Source organism: Calypte anna, chromosome 1 (genome assembly GCF_003957555.1).
Source record: "Calypte anna isolate BGI_N300 chromosome 1, bCalAnn1_v1.p, whole genome shotgun sequence".
Taxonomy (NCBI): Eukaryota; Metazoa; Chordata; class Aves; order Apodiformes; family Trochilidae; genus Calypte; species Calypte anna.
In genome coordinates this window covers 106,593,968-106,615,632 of record NC_044244.1, presented here as the reverse complement: position 1 = coordinate 106,615,632, position 21,665 = coordinate 106,593,968, and the positions used below count along the sequence as shown (strand labels likewise).

The window sequence follows — 21,665 nt, the reverse complement described above, 5'->3', positions numbered from 1 at the left end:
TTCAATAGTTATAAATAGAGAGGAGAGAAACAATTTCTAGGCACCAGTTTATTGGCAAGCTATATTTACCCCACTGCTGTTATAGAAGGGTTAATATTTTGCTCAACATCTCTGTTACATTATGGTTATGTCCATGTTTCTTCTTTAACTTTTATACAAGATTGCTTATCAATTACATCGGGCTAAGCCAAAGCACCCAAAGTATTTTTTACGCCAAGTAATTTTTTAAAGTAAGTTACAATGACTATTTCCATGTCTACTGTTCTCTGGATCCAAAGAAAATGGCAGAATAGTTTGTTAACAGCAAGAGAGTAAACAGAGTCTCAGTATGTAGCATACCAGGATGAGCAAAACCAGGCAGAGGCTGTATAACAGCAGGAGCTCCATTAGCCAGGGGAGGTACTGCTGCTGCAGGAACTGAAGATACTAATGGTGGAGACATTCCTACTACTGGAATAGATGCCATTGGCACTGGGGGAACAGTTGTAAGAGATGGCATGCTGGCAATGCCCCCAATACCTATGGGCAAGAAAAGGAGAAATTTTTTCTAATTTAGAGACCCCTAATATAAATACAACATTTTAGTTGCTGCCTGCAACCCAGCTGTGAATGCAGAATTAAAGAGCATATTGAATTAGAAACTTCCACACACCCCTTGAAAGAACTCTTACAGTCCACTGCACCATTAGCATGGCAGGGGAACATAAAACAATGCAGAGGGAATAACATACCACTTTATAATGTATGCATTATATGTATGCAATGTATGCATTTATAATGATCACACTGGATGCAACACTAACCAAAAAAGTCTATTTGCATTTGCTGAAGAATTGCTTGCCTTAAAATAAATGAGAGCAGCACTGTCAACTTCCAGTGAGTAATGAACCCAAAGCCAACATTCAGCCACAGTTGAAAAGAACAAGCTTCAGGATAACTGCTTGCAGCCTATTGTCAATATGAAACAGTGCAAAGCTAATAGGGTAATGCACAGTAATGAGGTATTTTAGGTGTAAGCACAGTTGCATGGATAACAGGGAGGTTAAGGAGGTCCAGCCATGCCAGTGGGAAGAATGAGGCTGTGTGCAAGCAGCCGAGATCAAGTATACACTGAAACAGAAAAAATAAAAGCACGGATGTTGCTGGTTTTCCTGGGGGGTGGGTATCATTATGCCTTTTCTCACTTAACCCAGTATACATTCCATTTGATTTCTCTGATTTCTTAGTAAAAAATAAAACTGTTTGTAAAACTTATGGAAGCAACATCTGATCACACAGAGTTGCACGCAGTTCATCAAAGGCACTATCCCCTTCTCCTGAGGACAGCAGTGATCCTCAAGCACCAGTCAACTTGAGTCACAGCAATGACTAAAACCAAAAGGTAAAGAACCTCTCACCACAGAGTACAGCAGATCATCAAGGTTTCAAACATGAGGTTCAGCTTCATTTTGTTATTTTCCTCTCACTATCTCATTTTTTCTACTCTTCTCCTTGAAATGATGGTGACCTTGGAAGTACTAACCATGAGAACTGAACCAGTAGCTGTTCTAGCTAATACCAGTGCAGCACTGTTCATAAAATAAAAGCAGAGGGGTGCATTATTACTATAATTTGTAAAAAGACATGAAAAATATAGCTAATCTTGCCAAGGCTGGAGATCCTGTGATGAAAAATAGAGATAAATAACAATAGATTTTATTTAATAGTTTTTATTTAAACTCCATCTCTTTGGATTGCATTAGCCTTTCTACCTGATCACTTTTCCCCTGCCAATACTTTTGTTTGAAACGTATGAGGTATAAGACCATAATCAGATTATGTTATTCAATATGGTTGGGTGCTAAAAGCTTTGACAATTTTTTTCTGGAGCACTTCCATGCATGTGGAAGCATTTATTTTGGAGTCCACATCCTTCTACAAGTACGTTTTCCTAAAGTTTCTTTTAGAAACTGCAAAACAATCAAATTCAACTGAGGTTGCTATAAAACAAGCTCACAAGGAGAAAACCAAAGAGCTTACCAAATCCTGGTGCAGTAGGCAGAGCAATAGGTGGTTGCTTCATGACAGGAGGCAGTGCAGATGGGAGCTGATAACCTTGTAGTTTTAATTTGATAAGTTTCATAGCTATTGAAAACTCCAACTGATCCATCCTCCCATCATTGTTCATGTCAGCTAGAGCCCTACAAAATATAGGATTTTCACAGTCAAATGCTCAAATTATGAATTTCAGGAACTGACCTAGGACTGTGAACACACAGGCATGTATATTCAAGACTAATTAATTTCCACTCAAAATCAGTATGCCAGGCTAAAAATAGTCATGAAACAAGACACTGTTTAAACCAAATCTCCTTGTTTTCTTTCTTGGGATGATTAATAAATATTTTTAAATTCACTATTCAACTCTTAGCGTAATTACAGTGAAGTACCTAGAGAAGAGATATTAATGTACTTCTACAAAAACTTTGCAAAATCACATAAATAAAACATCCAGTACTACATAAAGCACCACAGGCTGCAAATCTGTACTGTAGCTACACTTAAAATAGAACAGACTTTAAATCTTTGCCCTTTACTAAACACCGTTACATCTACAAGTGTACAAATGTGTTTTCAGTTAAATGTTAGTACTCCAGATAAAACATTGAGCCTAGACCATGAATAAGCTTCCATGTAAAGCAGCCTGACTTGAACAGACTTCTTTTTATTTCTTTATTTGATGGTTAGGAAAACAATGTTCAGCGGGGAATAGGGTGGGGAGGCTGGGGGGAGAGAAGCAAGAAGAAGAATGTAACTTTCCACAATGGCAAACAAAAAAAAAAAAACCAAAGAAATGTATAGTAATAAACTCATCTGTTGTAAACTTAGTTTTAAACATTATGCTCATTTCTCTGCATTTATTTGAAGAATTAAGTACACATAACAGTACTGGAATAATATGTCTTATAATGTTCATGCATACATTTGCATGTTGAAGACATGACAGGCAGTCTGCTTAGAGCTTCATTTCTGATCACAAAATTATCACCTCTAAGATCAACACATTCAACCACGAAGAAAAGGCAGGTTTTTGGTTTTTTCTTTTCTTTTTTTCTATGCACTATGTGGCACTTTGTCTGGGCCAGCCCACTCAGTCTCCTGTCCAAGAGCTTATCAGAACTGGCCCTGATGAGCTGCATGGGCCAAACACTCTGAGCATTCCACAAGCCCACACAGGTTCCCAGATCCTTGTCAAGCAAAGCTTTCCTACAAGTATATGAAAAGTTGTCAAGAAAGTACTGCACTAAACTGACAGCTGTTTTTAATTGATACTTAGACAAGGTAAATGCACTAGCACAGCATTCACAAAAAAAACCCCTCTCACCTCAACCAAAAAAAACACCCTAGGAAAACCCAACAAAGAGCCCAGCAGGGCTTGCAACAAACAGGTCAACCATACATCTTACAGAGTTTCCCCTGGTTTAGATCACCAGTGGCATTTCCCCAAAAATGTAGACACTCCAACCCTTCCCAATACTTATAGGACAGTATTTTCAGCAGTGTAACTACTCTAATTCCCCAATGACGAATAATACTACTGAAAATCTGGCAGTGGTATTTAAGAAGAGAAAGTTTGGTGAGGAAACTGTAGACTTGGAAGCTTATAGTTAAAATGAAAGGTAAGTATTGCATGTAAGTACCTACCTGAAAGACGTAGAATTACTACATATACGTAATTAAAAAACAAGTTTTGGCTGTAAGAACTTTTAGTGATTGGTTTCCTGAAGCTTCTTACCAAATCTACGCTCTTCAGTAACCTTAAACCCTCCACCAATCCCACTACCTGGAAGCCGATGGAATTCTAAATGTTGTGGCAACTGATTCTGGGGCCCATACAGCATAACATGATTTGGATTCAAATTTCAGTCACAATTGCTTAGTATGTGGTTCATTTGACAAATAATTAGTTAAAAAGATTCCACAATACCAGTCAGACTTCATTTATGTTAGCCCAGCCAGCAAAAGAGGGAAGGCCAGCATGGCAAATCTGTACCAAAAGTATGACAAATTTGGAATTGGTATGTCCTCTTACTTGCAGAACAACACTGACCTAGAGTGTCAGCTTCTGAGAACTCTTCCACAAAGAGCAAGCACCACTCTGATTCCTCCTGATGTATTGGCAGGCTAAGTTAAAGCAGAAAACATAATGGTTTTGCCTTTACACAACTTGTAACAAGTGAGAGAACCTTAGTGAAGGAGGAGGAGGAGCCTCTCTCCTCTAAGTGTTAAGCAACAGAAATGATGGACTGCAATAGCTGTTAAAAAAAAAATGTGTATTTCAAAATGAGAGGTATAGTTACTTCCAGAAAATAGTTAAAAACACAAGATAGCCTTCTCATAATTTGTTAGTGAGGTTATCCATGTTCTGTTACTTCCAAATTGCAGTGGCTTCCTCCAGACATAGAAATATCAAAAGTTCATTAGCATCCATCATACTTTTCTGTCCAGTGAGGTTTACATACCACATGCCACTATATGCAAACTTTAATCAGACTGCCTCTCTGCAGTACATAGCACTTTTCCTCTTATACAAGGAAACAAATATAAACTTCAAAAGGACATGTTTGTATCTCTATAATATTCTCTCAGAAATAATTTCTATCAATTTAAAATTCCTGTAAAAAGTCCAAATTTATTTTGAACTAATTCATAGTTTAACTACGACAATTAAGAATATCTAGTCTTTTTTTCAATGATAGCATGGATGTATGCCACAACATGCTGTAGAATTTTTGCTGCCCAAAATCATCACTTAGGCTTACAAGCAGTAGTATTACTCTGTACATTTTCATTTTCTTCTTCATATGCCTTTCACTTTTTACAACCAAAACTATTCATATGAAGTTCATTAGCCACCACCTATAAACAGCAGTGATATATTTCTAAAAGTCTCACTTGGAAGAAATGTATGTTTCAGGTCCTGCAAACCCAAAACATTCAAGAAGCAAAAAGTATTTGGATTGTTAAAGTGACAGAAAAATAATGGCTAAATATATTTTCTGAAGTGCTTGCTTTTGTGGGTTTTGCACTGGAAAGTAAACTAACATATAGTGAATTAATATTGAGGGTAAGAAAGACTCATTAGAAAATGACAGAGTATTGAGAATAATGGAAACCAGGAGAAGATAATTAGCTCAATTTAATTTATGCTTATAGCACATACAACACTTTTCGAAGGCAACTAAAGAAAATTCAAAAGTAACAAGGAAAATGTGGGGGGGTTTTAAAGAAAGTTTAAGTTAGCCATTTTAGTTCAACATTCCTGTCAGATGCTCAGTGGAATTGGGCGGTAAAAACCAGGCTCATATAGCTAATGATCTCAGGACGTGCTTAGGGACAAATCTAGAGAAATTGATGTGGATAAACTTGTTCTAGCAGATTTTTACTGCTCTCCCAGCAGTCACTGGTGTCCCAAAGACAACTCATTCCTCAACATATGTAGAAGTAGTCAGCTCCATAGTGAACAACTGGCACAGACAGCTCAAATAATTACAAGGTCCTTACATTTTCCATTCAAGTGAAGTAATTACACAAACTGCATTTAAAATAGTCTTATCTGTTCAACCTAAGTGGATTCTACAACTGCAAATATTTTGATTTATAAAATTTAAGCCCTTCCACTGGTAAAGTATAGGCAGAGTTCCTCAACCTACCATAGGTACGGCCATGAAAATACCGTGAGTAAATATCATGCTGTAGGCAACCTTGAGCGTCCAGACACTGGAGGGTATTTATTTACAGAGTATACTACTCGAACTCAGTAAGTCTTTGTATTCTATATGAGAAAATACTAATTTTCCAGTAATAAGAAACTTTGATGTGCACAGGTCTCATTGCTATACTTGAACTCCAAGTCACATAATCATCAGTAGCTTTTAATTCAGTGTCTGACCTTCTGTTCAACCATTTCCTCTGTGCCAATGGCTTTGTTATTTAAATGAACAGCATAAATTTCAGCAAGAAAAATTAGGTACACAGTACAGAATTTACACACATTTTTACAGCATGCTAACAAAAATCAGCTTTTGTCTGACAAAATCATTCATGCAAAAATAGGACTAATTTCCATTTCTAATTACTGAACCTAGTGTCATGCTGTTAGATTACAATGCTACTTTTGAATCAACATCACCTTAAATACAGTGAGTGGATGACACCAAACACTACCTAATTTCACTGTTCTGCTTCTAATAAAATGTAGAAGCATGTGGTGTTCTTAAATTTGTTTCATTTAAGGTCTGGCCAGAACCAACCAGTGCAGAGCAGTAAACAGATTTCACAGTGACTAAATATTTATAATATGTTATGGAACAGGGCTGTGTTTATAACAAGGGTTTTTTAATGAGAATAATTACAGTGGGGTTCATCATAATGCTAGGTTTCAGACGCTGACAAAATTCTTCCCCTATTGATGAGGCTGTTCAGCCTGGAGTAGAGAAGGATCTGGGAAGACCTCACAGCAGCCTTCCAGTGTATGAAGGGTCTACAGAGAAGTTGAGGGGGGAATTTTTTTCAAGAGAGTGATGGGATGAGAGGGAATGGCTTTAAACTGGAAGAGGGGAGATTTAGGTCAGACATTAGGAAGAAATTCTTTCCTGTGAGGTTGGTGAGACACTGACACAGGTTGTCCAGAGAAGCTGTGACTGTCCCCTCCCTGTCAGTGCTCAAGGTCAGGAGGTTGAATGGGGCTTTGGGCAACCACATCGAGTGGGAAGTACTCCTGCTCATGGCAGGGGGCTTGGAACAAGATGATCTCTAAGCTCCTTCCCAGCACAAGCCATTTTATGATTCTATGATACAATCTTTTTCTCCTCCTTTCTTAAAAACGCAATGACAACTTGATTATTTTTGCATTTATGAGACACAGAAACTGAGAGTGCTGTTTTTTTATGTCAAATATGTTTATGATTAGCACGCAAAACATCTATCTCCATGAAAACAGCACACAATGTTAAAACAAGGAAACCCTTCCTTGCAGTTCAAAAACTCAGGATCTATTATTTCTGAGTTACAACTCAGAAAATCACCACCCATAATCTACCACTCCCACTCCTGGACAGAAATTTAAGGTGGTGAGGTATGCGTATATCAGAAATAGGTAAGTCAACCAATAGCTTTAGTCTCTCCTGAAAATATAAGTACCTTTAAATGCATGAAAACCAGATGGCATTGATTATTTTAGTTCTCATTTAATTCCAGAGGCTACACAGAAGACTCTTTTTGAGGCCACCATTCATAAGGGCTTTAGAAGAAAGCCAGATTATAGCCTACTTAAAACAGTTATCTTCTGAGCCATTGCAGTTTCAATTCAAAGCCTACTTAGAGGCTTCTTAATAGATTACCAGCTTGGTAGACTCCAAAGCCTGTAAAGGGTAGAACAGTGAAGAATTTGTCATGACAGACCATAATAATTCCACTCATTTGCTCCACTGAGGTCTCAGAAACTTCTTTGCTTCTTGAATGATGAATAGAAGGGACACAGGAATTCTCAATGTTAAAAACATGGAGATCCTACTTTTAAATGAACTCTGGAAAAGTTTTGATTAATAGCAGAAATTAAAATAAGATACACTCCTTAGGGTCTCACCTTAGAAAACTATTACACCAACTGCAGAAAATTCTCAAAGCAGCTCTTGAGGCAGATGTTTAACTAGTACTTAGCTAGGTAACCAGCATTTCTTGAGGTTCACAAAAAATGGTAATTCATTTTTAATTAAAACTAAAATATAAGACAGTAAAAATCATTATACTGCTCACTTATGCAAACAAAATTCTCTCACTCATGAGATAATACATTTGGGAACTAATGGAGATAGCAGGCTTGCTTTTTCTGCAAGGAGCTCTGACAGCAGTATGGCCAATCACTCATTAGGTCAATCCCCCCTGCAGTTCCTTTCCCAGTTGCATTTTTCTACACAATAACTGCCATAGGCAAAAAAACAGATGAAACTTTGTATTAGCATAAGCTTATCTGCATACAGTTGTAGATAATCCTTCATGAAACACATGCTAGGCTCCTACCTTGCAGATATTAATATGACCAACTGTATTCAAAATGAGTAGACTCATTGGGAATAAACAGGAAAACACTTCCAAAACACAACGTGCACTCACATGCATATTTCTAGGATCAGAAAATTATTTTGAAGAGTTTTACAACTTGCTCTAACTCAGAGTAACAACTTTCCTTCCTTAAAGACTGTTGTACATTCCCTTCTTTCCTTCTGATAATCAAGAGCTAGCTAAAAAAAAGAATTTTTGAATTAATCTATTCAAGAACTAAGTAATACTGATAGAAAAGATGCATCTCTTCTCTCTCACAGAAATTCTGGGTTTATTACTCCAGAACTACCCCTGCTAGTAACTACTCAATGCTACTACAGATTTAGATAAACAACATAAGAATATTGCTTAATCCACAAAGCAAATGTGTCACTTTGAGATCTTACCTCGGGAGCTAAGACAAACAATGATTCACACTTTCAATGCAGTCTTGAGCATATTTCAGTGTCCCTTGCAGGCTGCAAAGGACTTCTTGCCACATAACAGTCTAACTTCTATTGTTTCTATGGGACAGCAGTAATCTATGGTAGGTTACAAGCAAACATTCACTGATAGATCAAAAGAGTTAAGTAATTCTATGGGATATACAGTAATTTCTGTGGGAAAAGAAGGTGGGGGTTTTTTTCTTTTTCCTTTTTTTTTTTCCCTTGTTTTTCTTTGTAAGGGGTCTTACTATCACTATGCAACTATTTTCCTACTTGGTTATTCTAATTCCAACCTGGAATATATACAAGTGATCTAGATTTTTACTTAAATATTTACTTCTCTTATATCAGAGATGATCAAGAAAAGAAGAGTGACATTGAGAAAGGGATGTCTGCGTGCTTTTTTATGATTTATAAAGGCAGCATGAATAAGTTTTAGTTCAGCTTTATTTAAAAAAATGTGCAAGTTCAGGTCTTGTCTCTATGACAACTACAGAACTAGTGGAATGATTCTCTCCCTCTCAAGAGGCTGAAAAACTGAATAATTCAGAGAGGAAGAGATTTTTAGTCAGACTATTTACAACTGTTTGGTTTTGTTAACACCTATTTAAAGTTAATGCCTACGGAACATTTTTGTAGAAAGAATGTCTTGTTTATAACAAAACTTCTTTCCTTGTTTAATTAAAAGGCAAGTCCCAAAGGAACATCTGAACTTTTACTGAGTTTTCAGCAAGTAAGTTAACCCAACCAGATTTGACATTTGTAAGATGATAATTTTAAAATAAAATAAGCTGTTCACCTAAAAGTAATATAAATCCAGCCTCTTTTTTAGGCCAAAGCAATTATTTTTTCTGCAATAATTATCCTTCTCCAGTCAGAGGAAGATTCTGCTTTTGGAAGTTGTAAATGCAATAAACTCTCTTTCAAACAGTTAACAACAGAGGAAAAGTTGCTGCTTTTTTTTTCAGTTTAGAATGAGAGCCAGTATTACTTCACTCTGTCTAGTGCCAAAAAAGTTTAGTAGTAATACAATTAATGTAATTATGAATAATCGATGTAAATTGGCATGTTAGATTCTGGCAGGGTCACATAATTTGGAGCAGAAACAGTGTCAATCCTCCACGAAGAAACTGGCAGACTGTAGAAATATTTGTGATGAGTAATATACAGCAATGGAGATTTTGATCCATTTAACCTCACCAAGGCACAGTAAAAATTTCAAGCTTGAAAATCCAACTACAATGGGAACAGTCTATGCCAGTCTTAAGTTCTGTAATAAAATTTGCAAGTCTTGCACAGGCTCTCCCATTAGAAGATTTATAATAATTATTACTGTGCCTGGCAATTTTATTAGTACAGTTTTAATGAAGCTGAAAGCATTTAGTAGTTTAAATTGAGGGTTGCTAATTGCCAACTCAAGAATTCCATTTGTGGAAGAATGATTACTTCCAATAACTGAACTTTAAAACTTAGGTACAGCATAGTATGAAGTACACTTGCCTTTTGGCCTTTTGAAAGCACACTGAACTATATAGGTGGAGTTTTAAATCCCAGAATGTGAGATACACTCACTGTCCAAGTCCATAACAGTAAATTTCAGTCTATGATGTAACTGCAATGCTCCCATCCCCTCCCATATACTCACCATATTTGTGCTAACACTGGTTGAGGTAACCCAGACTGAAAAAAAAAGTTTCTAGCTTGATCACCTACAAAAAATAAAAAAGGACATCATTTCAGAAAATGCTAAAAATACCTGCAAGAAGAAAGACAAAATCATGGCTCGAAAGTATCTAAACCAGAAGCAACAGTAAAACCATGAATACTTAATGCTATGCATACACATCAGAGTATGAGAATTAAACTTATTTTGTCACTTGCAAACCTAACAGGTATTTCCAACAAGCACATACTCTTTAAGTCAGCAACAGTCAGCACCACATGAAGTCAACTGGGCATAAGCATTTAGAATATTGGAAAACTCATGGTTCACAGTCCCTGATCTGTGTTAATGGCTGTCTTTGCAGAAATCACATGCCTTGTGAGAACACAAAAACTTTTTCTTCCAGAGAAAGTATGTATTACTATAAACTCTACCTTAGATTTTTTGGAAGTATAATGGCAGTCAGACAGCACAGACTAAACAAAGTGGTCTTTACCCTGACAAGCCACCATTAAAGAACACAATGGTATATTTCAAAGTCATCTCCAACCATCAACACTATATATCAATACTATATATATATATGTATCAGTACTATACTCCAACTATCTTACTCCTAAAGTAAGGTTAGGAAAACAACTACAAAAAGGATTAGGCACTTGGAAATGTTGTGGCCTGTAAAGGTAGGCTGTAAACAGAATAGAAAGAGCACCAATTGTCAAATGAGGTCAAAGTAAACAGTGGTATTTTGTACCATATCTGCCATGCAAAAGGAGCAAAACCAATCCAATTGTATACTTGGAGGCATGTAGGGCTGTGATGAAACTCTACTTAGAATCCAATTCTGATTTCACAGTCTGGAAATCCTCTAAATGGATCAGAGAGCACTTCCATAACTTTCATTTTAATTGAGCATCAGAGTTCAAACAGCATTAAAGAAAATGAAAAGCAATAAAAACCAAACTGACAAAAATGTATGCATCCTCCTGACTTCAAAACCAAAGCAAATTAGTGGTGCTCAATGAAAATTTAGTAGGATCAATGCCTTTCCTTTACTTGAGCTTTGCTTCCCACAACTTAAATCAATTTTGCCATTTAGATTTTAGTGATTTCACTAGTTTAGACAACCAGATTTTGAAATGGATTTCAGATAACTTGATCCATCTTTATTTAAAAAGACTTAATAATTTATTAGTATGTTAGCATGGTGGATTGACCCCAGAAACCAAGCACTCAGCTACTTACTCACTTCCCTCCTCCCAGCAGGATGGGGAAGAGAATAGGGCAAGGAAAAATGAAAAGACTCAGAAAACTCCTTGCTTGCAATAAAGATAGTTTAGTAAGTGGAAGAGTATAAAAAACCCCAGTTGTTGGCAAAGTAATCACTCACCACCTCTCTCAAGTTCAGCCTGAGCAATGGTTACCTTGGAAGACAACAGTCCCAATATCTCAAGCAACTCTGTACATATTTAGGCTCTTCAGTTAAGATTTAATTAAATGAAACTAGAAGTGAAAACTATTTCATTACCAGTGATAAATCCAGATGTTGGTTTCAGACTATGGAACTGTTGATCATGTTTAGCTCTCTCCTCCACAGTAATAGCCCAGATATCCAGGTTGCCTAGTTCAAAAATGGAGAAATAAAATTAAGAAATATTATTTAAATAAAATGCTATTTTTATTTCTGACTCTAATTATATCATATACTGGACCTCTGAAACCATCACACACACAGAAGTCATTCATCCAAGATCTGTAATAGAAAGGTCCATGAATACCTAAATAGCCAGTTAGGACTTATGAACAGAGCAGAACTAAGTGTTACCAAATTAAGATCATTGCTGAGCACTGATTCACTTATTTGGCTCATGCGAACATTAAAATTACAACCAGGCTACTCAAAAGTGCAATCAGACTTACAAATGGGCTGTTAAAAAACAACATCAGCATACCAGAGGACATAATGCAGAAGATGACAACACTAGATATTTAGGGGTGGGAGGTCACTTGTCCCTGAGACCACACACAGCTGAAATGCCATTTATTTTTAATTGAAAGGAAGTACCTCTAATAATCAGTTGTGTACTATGTGATTTTGTACTACTGTAAGATAAGGACTCCCCTTACTTGTATAGGGAAAGTGTGATTTAACCAGATACTATACATTTTCCATGAGTAAAAACAGCACAAGAAAGCCTGCTACTCATTCTTCTGACAATGAGAAATTTGAGTAAGAATGTATTACACAAAACACATTCTTCTCATCACACTCATAAATTGAAGGTATTTAGTTTACACTGAGATTTATTACCCTTCTACAGTGCCATGCTTCCTCTACTTTTATCTCCATTTTTGTAGCAGTTACTCTCCTCTTCCAGACATCTCACTTTCATCATTCAGATTATTTGCACTAGAAGGAAACACATCCCAACCTCCACATGAGACCTCCAATGAACTCTCTAACACTGTGTTTCAGGTTTGCCTCAATGATTTCTAACTAGGAAAAAACATTATTTCAACATCTGTAGAAGTACATTATACCAGTCCACCTTCCTGCAACTCCTGCTGTGTAGGAATGTAATGATATAAAGGTATGTAAGTTAATGGAATCACTGTTTTATTGAATTAATATTAAAAGATAAAATGTAGATTTGCAGAAAAATATAGAGATCTAGTATTCATTCTGTCTCAACACTAAATTACCAGAGATTAAATTTTAGGTGATAGGCCCCACAATTATTTACAGCAAGTACGTCAAACTACTTGCAGGCTGAGGCAGAATAAAACTCAGCAGTTATGAATAACATGAGAATTTCCTGCCTCCTGAATTTCTTCTTATTAAAATATACTTTTATGTGGCAAAATGTACTTTAGAAGGAAATGGGCAAGGGGAAGAATAACATTAAAACATTCCTTTAAATGGTAGATTTCACTAATGAAATAAAAGCTACATTCTTGGTAAAAAATTACCATCTTGGTTTCAGGTAACATGTATTTCTAGAAGCAGACAGTGTAATAATAGCTAATTCAAAGAAAGAACATTTTAAGATTAGTCCAAAATTCCCACAAATTTAGTGACTACGCTCACAGAGGCACAGCAAAAAGATTTTATATTTGTGCTCTTTGTGGGGATGACATAGGGCTCGTCTCCAGATACAAGCATCCCAAAAAGCAATTGTCAAGTAAGTAATTATCTCCCCCATCTTCTCATGAGCTCTGGCAGGAGGAAAGGAATGGTGCTGATTAAGGCTTCATGACCATTACATAGATTAGTAGCAGCTGAGCATCTCCAGCCTAAGACCCTAAAGTTGGATTTGGTAGCTTAAAAAGGAATGCAATGACATTGCACATTCTCATCTTCAAGATTGGATGGCAGGAGGATCTGGGGAACCTGTTAGTCTGACCTTGGTGCCAGGGAAGCTTGTGGAGCCATTCATCTTCAGTGTCATGATGGAGCATGTGCAGCTTCCAATTATGTTTTTCCTACCCACCATATGCAAAGAGACGCTTCTCCTCTTGTGCTTCACTGACTTTTTCAGACTAGCAGAGATTGCATCCAATTGATTGTATTTAACAAGAGCTAGGTTTCTGTAACATACTCTGAATAACATACACATTTCCTGAAGCCTGCCTAACATTAGATACAAATTTAGTTCCTAGCTATATCCAAGCCCAAAAACTACATTTCTCTATATATTTACATATACACATGGGGGTTTTTTTGTGTGCATGCATATCTATGTGTATAGCTGTATAGACAAACACACACACAAGAATCACATTTGTATATCCAGAGAAAAGCCCTTAAGAGATGAAATATTTAAGCGGAACTAAACTAGTTACTTGGTCTCAGCACTGAAATTTATCTTCATAATCTTTCCTCAGACTGGTTGCAAAACTGAGATCAAAAATGTATTTCATGTGAATAGCAAGTGTCTCTATTGCACTACCAAAGCCCTACCTGGACCTTTTAACTGGACTGAAGTTCAAGAAGCTGTACCTTCCCCTGTTAAAAATGGAGAGCTAAAAAATGCAGTCTTTGGTCTAATCTAAATACAGATTATGAAGCCATAAGGAAAGTAGAATCGAGGTGATAGCATTCAAAGGCATCTGCAGTACTTTTGAGCCATGAAAACATCCAGGAATCCTCAAAGAAAAAGCATTTCCACTTCTTAGCCACAGATAGTGTAGAATGAGGCTATCCCTTACTGCCAGTGGCTGAGTAGCCTGGATCTGTCCAACAGTTACAAACCGTATGTCTGTAATGGAATAATACACAAAAAAGGCACACAGAACAGCTCTTCTGTTTGACTCTGAGATGTCTCTGCAAAATTTCATGTGTCTCTCTAATGGGTCTGCAGAAACATCACAAATTAGATTATCATCTCAGAAAGACACATTTTACTGGAACACTTCCATGCAGAACATGTCAAAAAGCAACAGATTTATGCAGATTTTTGCATATAAGAATAGTTCAGAACACACTATTTACAACTTACCCCCAAAAGGTGTTGGAAACTGAGCCATGGTTCTGTCACTTTTAGCTTGTTAATAGATGTCTGAAAAAAAAAAAAAAAAAGATAATCAAACACAGTATCTTCCATATTCAAGGCATTTTCTTTCCCACTCTCTAATTAATTATTAGGGGAAAAAAAATACTGTGAAGAATCAGGATCATACAAATATTACCTGCTATAATTTAGAATAGTTACTTATAAGAGAACCAAACATCTCATTTTTTGTACCAGCCTATGCATCCAGAAGTGTGTTTTCATACTTACAAACAGCTACATTTCAGTTCTGTTTCAAGAACATCCACAAAAACAATCTCCATTTATAAATAATCAGTGATGTAATAAAGAACAGAGTTAAGTCAGCCACAACAGACAAGATCTCAGTGCCACCGCTCAAGGCTGCATTACTCTACCAAGTGTTAGAGCTCTGCTTCTACTTAAGAGCAAAATTGGCTCCACTTACAACTGCTGAAAATATACAATGTTGTCAGCAAACTGTTTTTCATTCCCGACAGAAAAAAATAACGAAGCATACTGTCTTGCTTAGAGTTCCTTTGTTTTAAACAAAGTACATAAAAAAAACAAGATTCAAGACTGCTTTACCCTGAAACTAGCCCACAAATTTAATAAGCACAGCTAAACGAACAAAGTGCTAAAGGTGACACTGTAAGCAAAGATGCATTAGTTGGTGGGAGATACTCTTAAGTTTGCACTGCTTGCTTTTCAAATAAAAGCAATCTACACAGTCTAGGAATTTAATCTTTAAAGAAAGCTGGAAAAACATTTTTCTTACTCCACACAAAGACTGACATGAAGTGCCTGAGCCAAGAGGACAATAGCTAGCAACAGAGCCACAGAACAATGAAAAAGCAGCCTCTTGTCCTACTAGATTCCACTCATGTTTTCCAGGCAACAGGAGAAAAGCAAAAGGAAACAGAGTCAGGAGGAGAATAATTTAGACTGCTTGAGCAGCAGCAGAAATTTATCAATATCACCAAGAAAAGGCATTAACTTGCATCACCAATTTCCTTTTGTCTGAATTTCTTGTTTGCTCCCCTCCCCATCCCCCTTTCACACTTCCCACATACTCTTCTGGCTTCCAACTTGGGAACCTACTATATATACACTCCACAGATGCTCCTGCAGAAAAGCCCACAGCACTTTTGTAAGCCAGTCTCCCCATCAATAGTAATTTAGAGAACCATGAAAAAAATACTGAATTCTTTTCTCTTAATTTGGCTGAGCAACCAAGCATGATACACAACTCAGAAACTTCCTTCCAAATGCCAGGTAACAACAGCTGATACTAATTTCATGCACAGCAAGCATTGTCTCCAAAGTTTAAAATCATATGCACACTGATAAAATAATTTCAGAATAAGCTATCTTAGTAGCTCCTTCAAAAGCATTTAAGTGCTAGAAGATCATCACTTTAATCATTGCCTATGTTTTCTTAATGTACTCTGTTGCATGCAACACCTCTCTTATGCCTCTGTATTTTAAAACTGCAAGCAAACCCTAGGAAAAATAAAATCGGAAATAAAAATAAAATAGGAAAAATAAATAGTTCTCCACACATGTAATTTAATTTGTCCATCAGACCTAGGGAAGTAATCCTCCCCCTCTACTCTTCCCTGGTGAGATGACACCTGGAACACTGAATACAGTTTTGGGCTCCCCGATTCAAGAGAAACAGAGATCTACTGGAGAGAGTCCAAATGAGAGCTACGAGGATGATTAAGGGACTTGGACATCTCTTCTGTGAAGAAAGACTGAGAGAATTGGGGCTGTTTAGCCTTGAGAAAAGAAGGCTGAGAGGGGATCTTATTAAGTGTGTCAAGAGGATGAGGCCAATCTCTTTCAAGTGGTGCCCAGTAATAGGGCAAGGACAAAGAAAAAGAGCTGGATGACATGCCCTGTGAGGAAAGACTGGAGGAGTTTGGTTTCTGCTCCTTGGCGAAGAGAGGGCTCAAAGAGGACACTACCACAGTAGTCCAGTGCTGAAAGGGTGGTTACAAACAAAACAGAAGCTCTCTCTTCACAAGGAGCCACAAGGAGGGGACAGGGGGAAAAAGCTGCATGGAGAGAGGTTTCATCTCAACATAACAAAGAAATATGGCCCCATCTCTAAAGGGTTTCAATACAGAGTTGCAGGGTGTTTGATAATCTTGTCTAGGCTCTATCTCCTATGAAAGGCTGGACCAGATGATCTTTCAAGGTCTATTCAGAGCTGGGCTGTTCTACGAGTCTGTTTTTTGGTTTGAAGATATCTGGGAATGAGTACAGTTATTATTTATAAAAAAAAAAAATCTGGCATAGACATTCTATTCCAAATTTATCATATATTTGTAAACTATTGTAAAGAAATACAGACACTGACATTTCTATTTGCAACATCGTTATGAAATTGTAACATCATGGTTTGGCTTCACCAACAAAAATTTCAGAAGAGCTCTCCCCATGCTGATGGGTGATAAGGCCCATGAGAGATAAGCAAGTCTGGCTGCAAAAGGCCCAGCAGAAAGTCTCCTGTGAGGGGACAGCCAAGGCACGGCTCTTTCTGCACTGTCTTTTCTCCTCCAGACTGATTCTGCTGTGTTCTCAAAGGAGGCAGCAGCATTATAAATGGTGTCTCCATGTCTCCCCACTGGTGGCCAGAGTGGGCCACTGCTGGCAGTCAGTATGGCCAAAGCTGAGGGATTGTTTCAGGCAGTCCCTGTATCTCCTCTCTGGGGCTCCTCTGTCGCAGCAGCAGGTGGCAAGTTCACCACAGAGCACAATCTTCGGGAGGGGGTGATCCTCCATCCTGGAGATGTGCCCTGCCCAGCACAGCTGCGTCCTCAGTATCATGGCCTCCATCCTGGTGACCCTTGCCTGTTCAAGGACAGGGACATTGGTCACACAGTCAGTCCCATGGATGTTTAGGGTTGTACAGAGGCAGCACTGATGGAAGCGTTCAAGGAGTCACGGGTGGTGGGGGTAGATGACCCATGATTCTGACCCATATAAAAGAGACAGTACAATGGCTCTGCAGGCACTCATCTGTGTACTTTTCTTCAGGTGTTCATTGCTCCAGACTCTTTTATGAACTCTTCCAAATGCACCATATGCCTTTGCTAATCTGTTGTCACTCTGTCAGTCTTGGTGTCCGAGGAAATAATGCATCCCAGAGAGCTGAACTGCTGGACTGACTTAAGCTCTGATTCGCCTATGGTGATGTGGGGATGATGGAAGTCTTCCTGTGGTGCAGGCTGGTAGAGAACTTCTGTCTTCAAGTTGTTCTAGATCTACATTCTTAGTACTCTAATCACTACCAGTTCCACAAAAGCATTAACTCCTCTGCCTCCCTCATTACTCCTGACATTCCCAACAAGAATGAAAACATAGTGGAACAAAACAAAAATTATGTAGGAACCAACTGACCAGAAAGCTGACACAAAACCAGAATGGGTAAACTGAGGTCTGTGTCATTCCCCTCAGTAAAGCAGTAAATTCTCTCTTGCTAACTACTCCTAATCATATTTGTAGAAACTTACATATCTCAGCAATTCTTTGAACTCTAAAACATTTGCCTGACATTAGCCAATGAGCTTCAGAAATTATTCAAGCAGGAAGAAAAAACAATAAGGGGAACCACAACTGCACTGTCAGTCAATCGTATGTACTATTTCCTTAGAAAGCCAGCCCCAAACCCTTATATTAGGAAAATTATGCTAGTAATGAACTGTTAAATAGGAGTCCATCAAATAGTTTGTTTTCTCCAAGAATGAGAAGATGCAATAGCTATTTTATTCCTGCTTTTAAAAGAACAATAAAGTACACTGAGTTACTCATCTTCACTTGTCCACAAAAAAGCTTAAGCCATCACCACAGCAAGACTTGACAAACAGACCCAACACTAAACACTTCCTTCTAACATATACCACTTAGTCTACTAACAACAGAGAGATATATGTCTAATCTACACACAACATAAACCAGTAAACACTATGAGCATTCACAAGTTTGTACTCCTCAGCTCTCCTGAAAAGGCACACACACCATTTTTTTAATTCATATTGTGGTACTCACAACAAGCATACCACATGTCCCTTCTCCACAAAGGTCTCTGCAGTACCAGAACATGTTTGTGTCCTCAGGTCAGTGAAAGCAGCATAATGAACAAATGATGATCCAAGTAGATCAATAATTTGCAAATGCACACAGGACCCATTGCACATGTCTGCTCTCTTTTCTGCTCAGGATTATTATAGTATGTTGTTACGAGTGGGTAGGAAGGATGCTGGTGGTCAGCACTGTTCCAGTTTCACTGGAACTTCTACTCTGTTCAGGGGTTTTACCTCTCTGTCACTTGGAGGTGGAAAGCCCACAGAGTCTAAAAGTGAGCACTTCCAGTAAGTAAAAAGGGAAAAGAGGAGAGTGTTATCTCTCAAGAATAATGGGGTTGGTAAGATCAAGTAAGTCTACATTTTTTAGTCTGAAGGCCAATACTATTTCTCAGAGCTAAGGAGATGGACAATACTTGGAGATAGGTTGTCAGCCTTTACTGTCTTCTACTGTGGCAGTTCTACAGAAATAAAAAATCTCCTATGGATAAAAAATCTCCCATCCAAAATCTCCTATGGATTTCAGAGCTCAATATCACAATGCCTGAGCATAAGGGAAGATGAAATGTTATACTGGCACATGAACATAAAAGTGTAGAACAAACATCAGGACCAAGGCATTCAGAAAGGAATAATTTTATATTCTGTACGATTAAAACTTTCAAGATATACACCATTAATTTTATATACACAGAGTGTTAAAAAATACATCTTAAAACACATTGGTACATTCACAAGGAAAATCTTCTTACACTCAACTCTAAGAGAGGGATTCTGTTCTAACACAGAATCAGAGAATTGTCAGAGTTGGAAGGGACCTCCAGAGATCATTTAGTCCAGCTCTCCCACTATACCAGGATCACTTAAGAGCTCATTACACAGGACTGAATCCAGGTGGGCTTTGAACATCTCCAGAGAAGGGGACTCCACAACCTCCCTGGGCAGCCTGTTCCAGGGTCTTGTCACCCTCATAGTTAACAAGTTTTTTTCTTTTATTTAAATGGAACTTCCTATGCTCCAGCTTGTGCCCGTTGCCTCTCGTCCTGTCACTGGGAACTACTGAGAAGGGTCCAGCTCCATTTTTGTTTCACCCACCCTTTACATGTAGAAATTAACAAAGTCTCCTCCCAGCCTTCTCTCCAGGCAAGAGTCCCAGCTGTCTCAGCCTTTCCTTATAAGAGATTCTCCAGCCCCCCGATCACCTTCATCACCCCCCTCTGAGTCTCTCTCCAGTAGTTCCCTGTCCCTCTGGAACTGAGGAATCCAGAACTGGATGCAGTATTCCAGCTGTGGCCTCACCAAGGCAGAGTGGAGGGGGAGAACAGCCTCCCTCTTCTTTATACAACCCAGGATTCCTTTTGCCTTCTTGGCAATAAGGGCACAATGCTGGGTCATGGATAATTTACTTGCCTACCAAGACTGCCAGATCGTCAGCACTGCTTTCCAGCAGGTCCACTCCTAACTTTAACTGGTGCCTGGGGCTCTTGCTTCCCAGGTGCAGGACCCTACATTTGTCTCTTCAGGCGCTATTGCCCTCTCATCCATCTTGCAATATTCTAGATGATCCCAGAAATATTTTATTTCTCATCCCTCAGTACAAATCATTTACTCTTTTCTCAGAAATAATCCATACACAAGTTGTTCTCTTTTTCATATATGCAAGCAGTACTCTAATATTCTGCTCACCATTTAAGGAGGGCTTTCTAGACTAAAAATTATTCATAGAAAAGTTAAACTTAAACTTACACAGAAAATTACTTCATATGTACGTAAGTCCAGATCCCAGATAAATTTAGGTACTGATGTCTTAGCTAAGTTTTTACCTTGAAAAAAAATGAGCATGAAAACTATACTAGCAACACTTATAAACAGAAGTGAGAAATATAAAAATTCCTGCCACTGAATAATATATATGGACTTAAACAATGTGGGTCAAAACTTCATTACAGTTTCTATTTAAAGTTATCTATGCTCTTCTAAGGACTTGTTTACATAGAAAAATGCAATTAAGCCGTTAATAAATTAGGAGCAGTGTAAATTAGGACTATTCTGCTATTTCAGTATTATATGTATTTATACGGACAAGATTCACACCAAAAAAACAAACTCCAAAACATATTGCTTTCCTTAAAATGCAGCACAGCATATTTCTATTCCTAAACAAACATTCACAAGATAATTTGGGCAGGCAATTCAAGAAGTCATTCCTGAGGCAACTTATCAGTCACCTTCCTCCTCTGGCAGGAAAAAAAAACGACACAAAACCAAGCAGAAAAAAATCCCCATCCTTCTCAAGCATTCCAAATCAAAAGCATTCCAAAATTCCCCAAAGCAGGATGTCATGTGAGAATATCACAGGCTACCAGCATGTCTTGCTGTTCTCCCATGTTACAAGAGAAAGTCTTTAGACTAATACTAACAAAAAGACTCGGATAGTTTCAGCAGAGCCTGGCAATTTTAGATGGACACTGGAAAACAAAAACATTCTGAGACATTCACACAAGTTTGATTCTTGCTCTTTGGAAATCAGACCACTAATATTTACCAGTTTCAGTCAAACTTTTCAGAACTTTTGCTCTTTACAGGAATGATTTCTAACTCAAGGGCCCTCATCAGCATTATCTTCCAGTGTTTCTTATGTTTTGCTAAGCACTCAAATGACATTAACAAAATCAGTCACTCTTGCAAATGCTTTTCAACTCCTTCATCAGCAATGATTAAACTGCTGGGGTCACTTCTGCATTCACAGTATCTATTTTCTGATATGGGGAAAGGATAACCTGACAACAAGGAAAGAAAAATCACTTTAAACCCACAAAGCTGGTAACAGTTGTAGTAGCAAGCACTCTTCTCC

The 21,665-nt window shown here is 37.8% G+C and overlaps 1 protein-coding gene across 3 annotated transcripts in view; it reads right to left on the bottom strand.

The window, feature by feature from the left end:
• ITSN1 (intersectin 1) overlaps window positions 1-21,665 on the bottom strand; it is a 129,826-nt gene that overhangs the window by 83,387 nt on the left and 24,774 nt on the right. For all 3 annotated transcript variants that reach the window (XM_030469413.1, XM_030469412.1, XM_030469414.1), the window contains exons 2-6: window positions 14,691-14,750; window positions 11,720-11,812; window positions 10,174-10,237; window positions 2,020-2,180; window positions 340-519 (exon numbers count right to left, since the gene is read on the bottom strand). In XM_030469413.1, coding sequence (XP_030325273.1) covers window positions 340-519; window positions 2,020-2,180; window positions 10,174-10,237; window positions 11,720-11,812; window positions 14,691-14,718 — 526 coding nt within the window. In that variant the 5' untranslated portion in view covers window positions 14,719-14,750. The remainder of the gene's footprint in view (window positions 1-339; window positions 520-2,019; window positions 2,181-10,173; window positions 10,238-11,719; window positions 11,813-14,690; window positions 14,751-21,665) is intronic.